General features: G+C 57.9%; 1 protein-coding gene across 4 annotated transcripts; it reads right to left on the bottom strand.

Moving 5' to 3' along the window:
- Positions 1 to 40: 40 nt before the first annotated feature.
- Positions 41 to 12,495, bottom strand: AARS2 (alanyl-tRNA synthetase 2, mitochondrial). Of its 4 annotated transcripts, none has more exons than XM_070418497.1 (22): positions 12,235 to 12,495; positions 10,913 to 11,104; positions 10,234 to 10,379; positions 9,848 to 10,015; positions 9,134 to 9,278; positions 7,835 to 7,980; positions 7,525 to 7,633; positions 7,163 to 7,201; positions 6,965 to 7,076; positions 6,397 to 6,530; positions 5,802 to 5,946; positions 5,378 to 5,550; positions 5,110 to 5,223; positions 4,873 to 5,013; positions 3,827 to 3,964; positions 3,617 to 3,726; positions 3,365 to 3,473; positions 2,987 to 3,109; positions 2,595 to 2,705; positions 1,967 to 2,050; positions 1,771 to 1,881; positions 41 to 1,402 (listed from the first exon to the last, which is right to left on the bottom strand). In XM_070418497.1, exons 1-22 carry the CDS (start codon positions 12,475 to 12,477, stop codon positions 1,238 to 1,240), a joined length of 2,958 nt encoding a protein of 985 aa, XP_070274598.1. In that variant the 5' UTR covers positions 12,478 to 12,495; the 3' UTR covers positions 41 to 1,237. The 4 variants fall into 4 exon arrangements, with proteins under 4 accessions (XP_070274598.1, XP_070274595.1, XP_070274596.1 ...); XM_070418494.1 differs by having other exon boundaries at positions 7,163 to 7,219; positions 12,235 to 12,488; XM_070418495.1 differs by lacking the exon at positions 4,873 to 5,013 and having other exon boundaries at positions 7,163 to 7,219; positions 12,235 to 12,488.
- Between the last annotated feature and the right edge of the window lie 433 nt (positions 12,496 to 12,928).

Here is a 12,928-nt window from a genome sequence, read left to right as displayed (position 1 = left end):
GTCATTCTGGTGGGGAGAGGGCTGCCCTCGTATCCCTTGGCTTCCTCCTGCTCGGAGCTGCCAATTTAAGCTTCAGCTCAGGTATGAGGTGGATGCTGTGTAGCTTAGAGGGTCACTCTGGTCCCCACTCTTTTGACCCCATCACCTGCCACTCTTCCAGCTTGCCGCCCCCCCTCCCTCTCCACAGGGACTCTGCATGGGCTGAGCGAACAGCCCGGACAGCTCTTCCCTCAGATGCACCTCAGTGAGGAAACACCACCCACCATCCTGATCCCAGTCCACTCCTTCAGACCTCACCACCGCTGACACCCTCTTTCTCTTTATTGCCCCTCGTTTCCCACTAGGAGTAAGCTCTGCAAGGACAGGAAGTTTTGTCTGTTTGGTTCTCACATTCTCAGCAACTGACCAGTACCTGTTACTCATTTTATCAACAAATCACCAGGGCCTTCCATAAGTTATTGTTAAAGAACTTAATGACACCAGAGAGGACTGCTCTGCCATAGTGACTTCCACATGACGGTTCTGGATCCTGTTGGTTGGGGAGGCCTTTCTGGGTGCCCAGGACAGGCTGGCATAGCCTGACCCAGCACGGTGGCGAGAAGGATGGTTCCGATATGGATGCCGGGTGGCCTTTCAGCCCAGTATGAGGAGTCAGACTGGGGATGGGGCACCCATATCAGGTTGCTGGGAGTGGAAAGTCTATTCTTTTTTAAGCAAAAGAACCTTCTGGAACTTCCTCTCCTCTGGGAAATACTTTTTTTAAAAATTTTTTTAATTGATTTTAGGGAAGAAGGGAATGGGAGAGATAGAAACATCAATGGGAGAGAATCATTGATCGGCTGCCTCCTGCACGTTCCATCCTGGGGACAGAGCCTGTAACCTGGGCATGTGCCCTGACCAGGAATCAAACTGTGCCCTCTTGGTTCATAGGTTGAAGTTCACCCCCTGAGCCACGCTGGGAGGGCTGGGAAATATTTTTTAATGAGCAGTCACAGCCAGGGCAGCCCGAGTTTCCGCATTCACCTAGTTTGGTGTGTCTCTGGGTTCACTTCTGCCTTCGCCAGCCCACATTTCCTGTGTCCAGGGTGGCCCTCTCAGCTCAGCTGCTGGGCCTCCAGTCTCCAGCCCTCCCCTCAGCCTCCAGGGAGGTTCTGCTGGTTCCTTTCGGGCTCCTCAGGAAGTTTCATCCGACTCTTGCCACATGTAGCTGTCTCTTTAGTCTACGTGAGTCCCTGGGTCAGAGCTGGTTGAGGGCATAGGCTCGGGCTGTACTGAGCGCAGCTTCCAGGTCAGCAGTGCTTCCGGTGCCCTGGGCCACCACTGGGGAGCCCCAGGCCTTGCCTCCCATGTGGCTGCACACAGCCAGCGCCCAGGCCTCTGCTGTGAAAGCTGGTGTGGCACTCTGGGGACGGAAACAGAAGGGGCAGCAATGCCGAGGGGCCCTCCCTGCCACCATCCACTCAATGTACCTTGAGAGTGAGTCACAGCGATTAGCTCTGCCTCCCCAGACAGTCTCATGGGGGGAATGGGGTGAAGACAGGTGAGGGTTGGGTTGGGAATGTGTGTGGAGGGGGAGTGAGGTGGTACCCTCTCTAGTGGGGATGTGTGGTCATTAGGGACAAGAAGATGGCCATATCTATGTCTTGGGGTGCCCTCATAGAGCACCTCTACCCAGCCCTGGCTCCCTGGTCTAAGAGGAACAAAAGGAGGGGAATCAGCGGCTGGACCAGGAGATGGGCGGGGTGGGGGCTGCTCTCCCACTTGGCTCACCTGGGCCACCTGGCAGGCACACAGCACATGCCCCAGGGGCTGGGGGCTGAGTAGTAGCACGGACGTGCTGGGCACCTGCTCACACAGCTGCCGGACCACCTTCACCAGCACCTGGGCAAGGGAGGGCAGGCAGTGACCCGTAGCCGCAGACTCCCAGCTACCTCCCTGTCAGGACACCCCCAACCCCAATACTCACTGAGAGGGACTCAGTGGAAACGGTGTCCACAATCAGGGACCCCTCTGGGTGCCGCTGCAGCAGCTCCTGTGCTTTCTGGGCAGCCTGGGGGGCGGGAGGGACAGTACAGGTCAGGCTGGAAGGCAACCAGCCCTTTCTAAACTGAACCCCCATCCAGAAGTCCCTTCCCTTCGCCCCGCCCTCTTCCCCCAGCAAAGGCTTTAGCTTTGAACAGAGGGGCCAGGGGTTCTGCCTGGAATGGCCTCCTTTTGGGTCCCACCTGTGTCCTTCCTCTCCTCCCTCACCTCCTCCCTTTCATCTGAGCTCCAGGCCCCGACAAATAGGTCGCTGAAGGTGAGAGGACTAAGGCTGGAGTACAGATGGAGAGGGGGCAGGGGGAAGGGGAATGCAGTCAAGGAGTAAGCAGGGCTGAATGGAGCAGTCAGTCAGCTTCCCGGAGGGAGAGCCTGTGCCAGGCTTGGGAGCTGGGGAGACCTGGCTTGGCAGAGAAGTGGGGGTCTGGTAACGGTGCCCAGCTGGCAGGAGAGGGAGCTGACACCACCCCCATGCCAGTTCATACTAGTGTCTCTGGCCCTTGTTGGGTGTGCCTGGAATCCGCCCTGATGGGTGCAGCCAAACCCCCTCCTACCTGCCTTATTTCCAGCTTTCGGATCGCAGTGTTGGCACGCCGCTGCAGCACCTTCAGTGTGGCCTGCAGCTCCCGCCGCTGCCACTGGGGCATCACAGCGGTGTCCACAGCCTACAGCCAGAAGCAGTACATCATCCTCCCCCTCCCTGAGCCACAGCCTCTGCAGCTGGGACCAGCAGGGCCAGGGAAGAGACAACCTCCCGCCCCCCCCCCTCCCCCCCCCCGCACCCCCGACTCCACCTTGCAGACAATCATCCAGGCGTTCCCCGGGAATGCTGGGGAGAGACTAGAAGGGTCCAGAAAGGCATGGGGAAGGGCATAGGGCAAGGACACGGGTAGGGATGGGGTGTGCACGGGCATGTGGGCAGCTCCATGGTGGGCATGACCCTCACATCAGTGAGTCGTCCCATGTCCTTGGACAGCTGCTGGGCCTCCACCACGTCCCGGCTGCCCCGACTCAGCCGCTCTGTGGCTGCTTCCACCTCCTGGGCCAGGCTTTGGCCCACTTCTCGGGCCTGCAGGGAGGGAACAGGATGGTCAGGCTGTTGGCTTACTTTCAAAGCTCTCAACCTATTGCTGCTCATGGCCAAATTAGAAATATTTAACCATCAGGACCAATCAAGGCACCAAATGATCACGCCAGCTGCCAGCTGCCAGCAGTGCACATGTAGGAGCACTGGTTCTGCTGCTGGGCATCCCCCAGCCTGAGCTGCGTGTCCCCTGCCCCATGCACACTCAGCCGCCTCCCGGGCCCTGCTGGCGTGCCCGACCTGCTGGGCCTGCTCCCCAGTGATGGCCAGCAGGCGGGTGGTGCCCTTGGTGAGCTGGCGCTCCCCAACGATGACCAGGTCTCCTACAGCCCCTGTGCGCAGCAAGTGCCTGTGGGCAGAGGGAGGGAGGAAGAAGTCAGGGGGATTATGGAAGAGAAGAGCAGCCTGAGCTCCAAACCAGGAGTTGGCAGCTCCAAAGACCAAGGGGGAGGACCCAGCTCCAGGCCAGGGCAGGCAGGCAGGGTGACTCACGTCCCACAGCACAGCTCCACAGAAGTCTGCAGTGCAGCTTGAGAAGCTGGGTCCAGTGCCTGGGCCACGGGCACCCCTACTGACACCACCCGCACTGGGTCTGGGTACACCTGTGGGTGGGAGGGGACAGGTATGCTAACTGGCCTGTGGGCGGGGGCGGAGGGGTGGCAGGAGAAGGTGATCTCCACCAAGGGAGCTCCCCCAACTCACCTCATCCAGGCAGCGCAGGCCAGGGACATGGGCAGTGTGTGCCAGGGCTACCTCCTCCATGTACACGGCCTCGTCCTGCCGCACAGCCTCCTGCACAGTGCTCTCCACTGCCTGGAGCTGCTTCGGGGTCAGCGGGGCCTGGTGGGGTGGGAGGGAAATGGACAGACCGACAGGCAGTCAGCCCCATGCCTGCAACTGATGCATGAGGCAGCCTTCACTGTCCATTGAACTACCTTACGCTCTAGAACAGTGGCTAGCACCTAATAGGTGCTCAATAAACATTCGTGGAGCAAACAATTCTTCTCCTTAGAAAGTTACCTGGGAGTCGGGCCTATTGAAAGCTGCAGGCCTTTCCCATTAGGCATTAAAAGTTGATGGAGCTCCAGCTAGATGGCTAGTTCGTTGGAGCATCATCCCATACACCACAAAGTCAGCGGGTTCGATTCCTGGTCAGGGCACATACCCATGTTTCGGGTTCCATCCCAGGTTGGGGCACATAGGGGAGGCAAATGATCGATGTTTCTCACATTGGTGTTTATTTCTCTCTCTCTTTTCCCTTTCCTCTCTCTAAAATCAATAAACATATCATCAAGTGAGGATTAAAACAGAAAATAGAGGCTCTGTACTCAAGGAGCTTATGACAAGAGGCAACCCAGTTGAAAAGAAGTATAGGATGGGGGAGATGCGGGAGCAAGGAGTAGTCAGTGGAATAGGATTTAGTCAGTGCCCGCTTCCTGGGGGGAGTATTGAGCCAGATATACAAGGAGAGGAGGGAACAGGGTGGCAGAGAAGGGAGAGAGCAGCGCCTGTGCAAGCATGGCTTGGGTGACAGCAGGAACAAGGGAGATGGGTGGCTGGGGTGCAGGGAGGACTCCACATCCCGTGTGCTGGAGGAGCCTGATGGGATGACACCCACTCAGGTTCCTATAGTGACTGAATGACAGGGAGACCAGGCCCTCGGACTGGCCAGACTCCCCACCCCACCAGCCTTTCTCACTCTGAGCCTGTCACCTCACTTGAAGCCTGTCTCTCTGTGCCCTGCTCACCTGGGTGGCCACGTCAAAGCGCAGCCGCTCGGGACTGAGATGGGAGCCTCGCTGCTCTGTGCCAGGGCCCAGGGCCTGCCGCAGCGCCCAGTTTAGCAGGTGGATGGCCGTGTGCTTCTCCATGCAGCCTAGACGCCAGGACTGAAACACTTTTGTCACCCGGCATCCGGGTGAGAGTGGGGGGTGGAGAGTAAAGGAGCTGCAGGATATCAAGAGCAGCAGGGGTGGGGTCCTTACCTTGTCCACGTGCAGCTGCACCGCATCCCCCACCTTCAGGCACTCAGGGGCCACAGCCTCATGCAGGATGAAGCCTCCGCAGACCTGGGCCCGGGCAACCGGGAACAGCACATCCTGGGGAAAGTCAGAGGCCAAGGGGCTAGAGTGACTGCCTGGAGCCTCTCCCCCCACCCCCTTGGCTCCCTTTCTGGCTCAGGTCTGCCTCCTGCAGAAGTTATCCTGTGTGTGTGTGTGTGGGGGGGGGGGAGAGGGGGCGGGGGGAGCTCACCTGCTGCCCCACCCGCACCAGGTAACCTCGGTCTGAAGCCTGACCCCCCTGTTCAGCGTAGAAGTTGGTTCTGTCTAAGAGGATGCCACAGCGCTGGCCTTCCCCGACAGAGGCCACTGCTGTTCCGTCCTCTGTATACAGCTGGAGCACCTGGGCCTCGCAGGTGCCAAACTCTGCCAGGGCAAAAAGTGGTTATCAGAGCTAGGCAGGGGTTTGAGACATACAGGTGGGTCTGTGCCTCACTTGAAGCCAACAGGCACCTAGTTGGAGGAGAGGGGTTGGGAATGGGGGATAGGGTCCAAGTCCTGCTCAGGGACACAGCGACCCCTGGTGGTCCCTGGGGAATGCACAGGGCAACCATCTGCCTGTCCCTCCCAATCAAGGTCAGGCAAGCCTTTGGCCACCGCTCAGCCCAGGCTCTCACCATAACCCCCACTGGGTCGAAGGCAGTAGTTGTACTTGGGGCTGTCATCAGTTGGGGGCAGCCCTCGACGCTGCAGCTCCCCCAGTGCATGGATGTTGAGCCGCAGTCCCTGCTCCTCAACTGGCTCAGCCTGCCGGGCCCGGTGCTGCAGGACAGGCATGGGTATGTGTATGGATAGAAGGGCTGCATGGAGAGTGTAATGGGACTTGAGCCTCCGAAGAGCCCTGTCCCTGCCATCCGCTCTGTGCACCCTGCGGCCCCCTCTGGAATAAGTGCTCAGGGCTTGGCTGGTGCTGGAGACCCTGGGTTGGCTGGTGAACCACCCATCCTGCGGGGTCTCAGGATCAGGCCTCCCTCACCGAATTCTGCACCTGTAGGCGCCTCCCAGGACATGTGCTGGCCTCCCTCCCCCCTCCCCTCCCCCGCTCCTGTTCAGCCCACTGCACTAGGGTGCCTTTCCAGGGGCTGGGGAGGGGCCCGAGGTGAAGGACAGTGCCTAGCTCAGCCTCCTCTTCCTTCAATAGCTGCAGCCCTCCCCAGGGACTCAGGGCTGACTGTCCCAACAGAACCCTGGTGGGGGTGCCCCAGCCCGTACCTGGGCCTCCTCCTCGGCCAGCCGCGCCAGCCCAGCAGAGTCCAGCTGCACCCCTTTCTCTTCCAGCATCAGCTCTACCAGGTCCAGTGGGAGCCCCAGGTCGCCAGACATTGACAAGGACCAGGCCACGTCGGCTTTTCGGAAGGAAGACGGGGTTTTGAGCGGGGAGGGGCAGGATAGAGGGAGGGGGAGAAGTGAGGGAGAAGGGCCAGGGCTTTTCCAATCACACCAGGTGCCAAGCACAAGTACCCTCTCCTCACACTGGGTTGGCCCAGGACACGGGTCACCTTCAGGCTTCGGGCTCCAAGGCCAGAGCTGGGTTCCCTTGGCAACCACCATGTCAGAGGAGGAGGGAGGCAGAGACTGAGGCAGGAGCAGCGGGGCAGTGAGGAAATGGAGAAATGAGGAGAAGCAGGGTGGTGCTCCCACCACAGAGAAGTCTGGGTGTTGGAAGGAGCACAGGCTGGGGGACATGGGAGGAGGAGGGGAAGATGCGAGGCACAGGCCTGGCCCAGAGCTCCCTTCTCGCCTGCCCCGGCCTCATGCCTTGGCGAGGCACCCCACTCACCAGGGAACACATCAGAAGGTCCCAGGCGCCGCAGGGTCCGATCGATGATCCGCCGACCCCGCTGCAGGGAGGCCAGGAAGGCTGCCTCGTCCTCCGACACCAGGTTGGCTATCTGAACGGCGGGCATGACAGAGATGGAGGGAGAGCCTCTCTACCACTCTCTGGTCGGCCCGGCCCTCCCCCACCCGAGTCCAGTACCTGGGCCGAGTTCTTCTGCAGCTCTGGGTAAGTGTCTCCCTGGAGGAGGTAACAGGGCTGAGGAAGTGTGAGAGGGAGAGGCACCCAGGCACCCTCCCCCTCCGCCCCTGGGCCTCCCTGAGGACACCTGTTCTAGAGGCTCAGACAGGCTGATGGACGGGGGAGGGACCCACATGGGGAGTCCGTTTCCCTGTGGGGTGGGGACACAGGCAGAGGGAGCCCCACGGTCAAAGGTTCAGCAGCCTGAAGGCTCCCTGCTTTTGTAAGCAACGGCAGCTTTCTCTGCTGCTGACAGGATGCTGGGGCGGCAGGCTCCCCGAGTGCCCGGGAGGCCCAGAGGAGTGAGGAAGCTGTGTCCTTACCAGTGTCTCCACCACTACCGGTACCAGGCTGCCCAGGAAGCCAGGTGGTGCCTGCAAGACCTCTGTAGAGAACCGCACAGCTCGACGGAGGATCCGACGAAGAACTAGCCTAGAGGGTTCAAAGCCAGATGTGACCCCCACAGCCCCTGGTCAGTGGTTTGGAGATTGGGGAGGGCCAGGCCCAGCGTGTGCTCCCACCCCAAATCCCTTCTCCGGCTCCTCCTGCCATCTCACCCTGACCCACCTCTGTTCCCTCCCTCCCCTGCAAGCCCCAGCTGCACCTGCCCCTCTGCAGTCCTTCCAGACTCACGGGGCGCCCGACATTCCGGGGGAGACGCCATCGGCGATGCAGACACTGAGTGTGCGAATGTGATCAGCCACCACGCGGTACGCCATATCTATGCGGCCCTCGTCTGCTGCCCCTACCCGGCCCGAGTAAGGAGGGGCCCCGCAACCCTGGAAAGCAGGAGAGGAGGCATGGCTGCTGCCCTGCCCGACCTGGCCCAGGTGGGATGCTCTTCATCACCCCTAAAGTGGACTACATCTGGAATAGCCAGGATGATGGAGCTTCCAAGATGAACGAGACTCAGACACTGGCCTCAAGGGGCCCACATTCGCACTAACAATAACCACAGGTGTGATCATTTACTGAATTTCTACCCAAACACCCTGTTCTGGGAGGTATTACTATCCTTGATGTCAGAGGAAACAGAGGCCCAGAGGACCTAAGCGCCACACAACTGACCAGGAGCAGCCCTGAGCTTTGAGCCAGGCCTGACCACAGGTGCTCTCCATGGCCCACACCTGCCTCTACGGGCTTTAGGGGGCAGGAGGGATGGTGGGAGCTGTGTGGACATGTGCTCCAGAGCAGAGTGCTAGATTCGTGCAGCACCAGACCCATGTCTTCCCCAAGCTGCCCTCCTCAATACACAGTCCTGCCGTTCACCTCATTGCTTGTCAAACACTTGGGAGCCAGCCTTTTCTTTCCCTCCCTATCCACTCCATCAGTGCGGCCTTAGCTGCTCCCTCCATGAGATCTCACAAATCAATCTACTTTCCTCCACTTTCATGATGACCAGCCTAAGCCATGCCCTACTCTCCCTTCCCTGGACTACGAAATCGCCTCCCAATTGGTTTCTCAGCTTCTACTTCTGCTTCCCTTCAGCTCATCCTCCACATAGAAACAGGAGTGGTCTTTTCAAAGTGTCAGTCAGAGCATGCTCCCCGCCTTAGAGCCCTGCTCACTACACTCAGAATAAAATCCCTACCTGGGACTTCTGGGTCCCGTGAGATTGGACTCTAGCTTTCCTCTCCGGGGTCATCTGTTTGCAAAAATGGCCACAATCCTTCCTTTTTCTGTGAGCATGCCACTTTGCAATGTGACTTTACAGTTGCTTCCCATCAAGACAGAGAGTCTGTTTCTCCATCTCTCGAATCTGGCCCCGCCAGAAGTATAGTGGCCCCGCCTCCTAACTGCCACCTTTTCACTTCCAGTCAGGGGTTTCCTCCTGCTTCCGCACCCCATTACCTGTGGTGCTGCATGAAGACCAGATTCCAAAAGCACTGGTGAGCAGGCCAGAAGCTTCTGGAAGGCAAGAGGCATGCTCACCTGGTGTATAGCGTTGAGCAGCGGGGAAAAGAGGTCAGTGTCGTAGGTGGAGCGTCTGCCTTGCAGCACAGCTACCAGCCTTTCCAGGCCCATTCCCGTGTCCACATGCCGCTGGGGCAGGGGCTGCAGACTTCCATCTGCCTCTCTGGCCAGGGAAGGTGAACAAGGTGAGGGTCCGCACAGGATTACAGACAGATGTGAGGCTCAAGTGGCACAGAGGAATGAGGAGGGGTCTAAGGGGGCTGAGAGAGGGAGGAACCAGATGCAGTATAACCCCCACCCCATCATAAACACAGACGATAATGGGATGATGGCCTTGGGTCCAGTCCCTTCTCATAAAGGGTGACCTTCACCCTCACCACTACCCCCTGACCCTTGGGCCCTGGCCTGGACCCCGACATTCCCTTTCTGGGACAGAATTATTTGCCCTTAGAAAGAGGCATTGTCAAGGCTGGAAGGAAATCTTAGAGATCATCAAGTGCCACTATCATGTGATAAGAGAGCAGAGGCCAGAGGGCAGCAGTGACTCGCTTAAACTGTTATGGGCCAAGACGAGGATTAAATCAGTTATTATCTAAAAAGTGTTTAGAAATGTGCCTGGCACGTAGTAAGTACCATTTAAGTGTGTGCTTTTATAAGAAACAGATCAGTCTCCTGACTGCCACTTTTCCACTTCCAGCCAGGGGTTTCCCTCCTGCTTCAGCACCCCATTACCTGTTATGCTGCATGAAGACCAGATTCCAAAGCTCCACCAGCTGGGGGGCACCCATCCCTCCAGCCAGGTCATAGTGGATCTCGGTACAGGGCCCACAAGGGCCAGTGTCCCCCATCTCCCAGAAGTTCTCTTGTGGCCCAAAGGAAAGCACACGGCTGGCAGGGACCCTGGAAAGAAAGCCAGGTGGGTGGTAGGGAGACAGACAAACCCCAAAGCTGGACCTTCTTTGCCATGAGCGCCTCTCCATCAAGCTCAGCAAGAGGAGGAACAGGACTGCCCCCAGGGTCTCCTGGGATATGTGGGGACTCGAAAGGCCTATGCGGACAGTCTCTATTTTCCAGGCCTCCTGCCCTCCAGGAGTGGACATGAGGGAGGGTGAACTTACCCTAAGCTGAGCCAGATGTCCCTGCTCTCCAGGTCTGGGTCCAGCCCTGCCTTGGGGTCACCACCAAAGTAGGAGACCCAGAGCCTGTCCTCAGGGATCCCATAGACCTGAGTGAGCAGTTCCCAGGCCATGCTGCAAGCCTCCTCCTGCAGTGGAAACCCACGGGGGGGGGGGGGGGGGGGGAGAGATGGGTGAGAAGAAAGCCCCACTAGAGCGTCAATCCAGCCACATGAGTGCAGCCCTCAGCTTGAGACAAAACCATTTCCACTGTCCACCTTGTTTCTAAAACAAGCCATGGCCAACGCTGAGTTTTTTCCTGCCCAGAAAGCTTCCAAATCCTCCTTTCTTTCAAGTCTCACCTTCTCCATGAAATCCTCTAACCACACTAGCCTGGGATGATTTGGAACTCACGCATTTTAGTGTTACTGTCTGTTTATTCATACAACAACCATTGATCAGCCATCACGCAGGGGGCACAGTCCTGGCCATCAAGGGGCTTACAATCCAATTAGAGAAATGAGACACAGTCCTCTTACGCATGTGCATGCCGCACTGTGCCTCTGTGTCTGGCATGAGGCCCTGCCTAAGCAGACTCCAGGAGTGGAGAGGGGACTAGCCTTCACCCCTTCTTGGTTGAATACTGACCCTTCCCGAACTCCAGGACGTCCTGGAGACTCACCTTAAAATATTCTCCCCCAAATGCCCAGTTGCCAAGCATCTCAAAGAAGGTGTGATGGGAAAGGTCTCGGCCCACATCCTCCAGGTCGTTGTGGCTTCCTCCGGCCCGCACACATTTCTGGCTGTTGGCCACACGTCGGAAGCCTGCCATCTCGCTCCGCGGGTCCACGGTGCCCAGGAAGATTGGCTTGAACTGGAACACGTGAAGAAGGGGGAGAGGGAGAGCCAAGTCCCTCATGAGAACAGAAACGTGGGGAGTGAGGACAGAGATGGCTGACTGTGTCCCTGAGAGTGCAGTGTGGTCTCGGCCAGGGGGGCAACCTGGGAGCCTAGGGGTACCCATCTCTTGTGTGTTATGTGTGTGTGTGTGTGTGTGGGGGGGGGGGTGGGCAAGGCAGACAAGGGGTAAATAAATCATGAAACAGAGATCTTCTGCTAGTAAAATAGTTCTTGCCTAAGGAGGAGGAATGTGTTGGTGGCTGGAAATGGGACAATGAATGGCTGCATCCTCCATCTCAGCTTCTTCAACCACAGCCAATAGCTTCCAGGGTACAAAACAGACCACAGGGCCCTGGGCATAGCCTCTAAAGCAGCAGTTCTCAACCTGTGGGTCGCGACCCCTTTGGGGGTCGAACGACCCTTTCACAGGGGTCGCCTAAGACCATAGGAAAACACATATATAATTACATATTGTTTTTGTGATTAATCACTATGCTTTAATTATGTTCAATTTGTAACAATGAAAATACATCCTGCATATCAGATATTTACATTACGATTCATAACAGTAGCAAAATTACAGTTATGAAGTAGCAACGAAAATAATTTTATGGTTGGGGGTCACCACCACATGAGGAACTGTATTAAAGGGTCGCGGCATTTAGGAAGGTTGAGAACCACTGGTCTAAAGTTAACCAACCCCCCTCCCCCCACCTCCCCCCATTTTACAGATGAGGACAAACAAGTCTGGGGAGGGTAAGCAGCGCTCAAGGTCACGGGCTTAGAGAACAGAGTCTAGCGCAGGGCACGTGCTCCACACCACATCCACGTAACGAATATTATCTTTATTGAAAGAATAAATGAAGCCAGACTTCCCGCACCATCTGCCCCCGTGGGACTCCACACCCACCGTTCCTGGGCCTAAAACTCAGTCCCAAACCACAAGTTCCCAGGTCGAGTCTTCCCCCAAACCCTAACTCGCGCCGGCGATCGCCCGGCCCACTCATGGTCCTCTCTCCCCAAGAGCTGAGCTCCGCCTCTTTCCCCTTTTGCCCAATCCCGTAGCGCCTTTCTCTCGCGGAAAAGCACAAGCCCCGCCCCAACCTGGTTCATGCCGGCGTTGACGAAGAGTAAGCTGGGGTCGCCGCGGGGCCGCACGGACGCGGACGGCACGAGTCGGTGGCCATGGCGGTCCCGGAAGAAGCTCAGGAAGGCGTCACGGACGGCCGACGCCTGGGCTGGAGGGGGCGCGGAGGAGAGCGGCCGGCGGCTGGGGCCGCGCCACGGGGGCGACCTTCGAATGGCCCGCCGCAGCCCTCCGACTGCAGCTGCCACCGACGCCGCCATCTTAACTCGGGGCAGAGGCTTCACGGGGTCAGAGGGCACCGCGGGGGTGGAAGGTGAAGTGGGAAGGAGGCTGGGCGTTTCCCATCCCACAGCGGCTCCTGGCGGTGGGAGGCCTCGAGGCAGCCGCTGCCGCCTTTGAGGAAATGGTTGTGAAGGGTTTGCTTGTAGGCCCCTATAATTCATTCGGCATTCAACAAATATTCGTCGGGAGCCAGTGATGTGCCGGGCATTGTTTTAGGCGCTTAAGGAACATTAGTAACAAAATTGAAAAAAATCCCTGCCCTCTAGAAATCTTTATTGTTAGCAATAATTGCTAATTTCATTACTTTTGCAAGGTTACATACAAATGGAGTTTCAGTGAACAGGCATGGATTGAACTGTGTGTGTGTGTGTGTTTCCAGGCTGAGAGAAGAAGGCAAGAGTGCCAAGGGAATTGATACCAGCATTCATT

The sequence above is a fragment of the Myotis yumanensis genome, unplaced genomic scaffold, assembly GCF_028538775.1.
Source record: "Myotis yumanensis isolate MYYU_CA2020_CCGP unplaced genomic scaffold, mMyoYum1.0.hap1 SCAF_6, whole genome shotgun sequence".
In the NCBI taxonomy this organism is placed as follows: Eukaryota; Metazoa; Chordata; class Mammalia; order Chiroptera; family Vespertilionidae; genus Myotis; species Myotis yumanensis.
The sequence above is the reverse complement of the archived record's forward strand: the minus strand, read 5'-3'. Positions and strand labels throughout refer to the sequence as shown.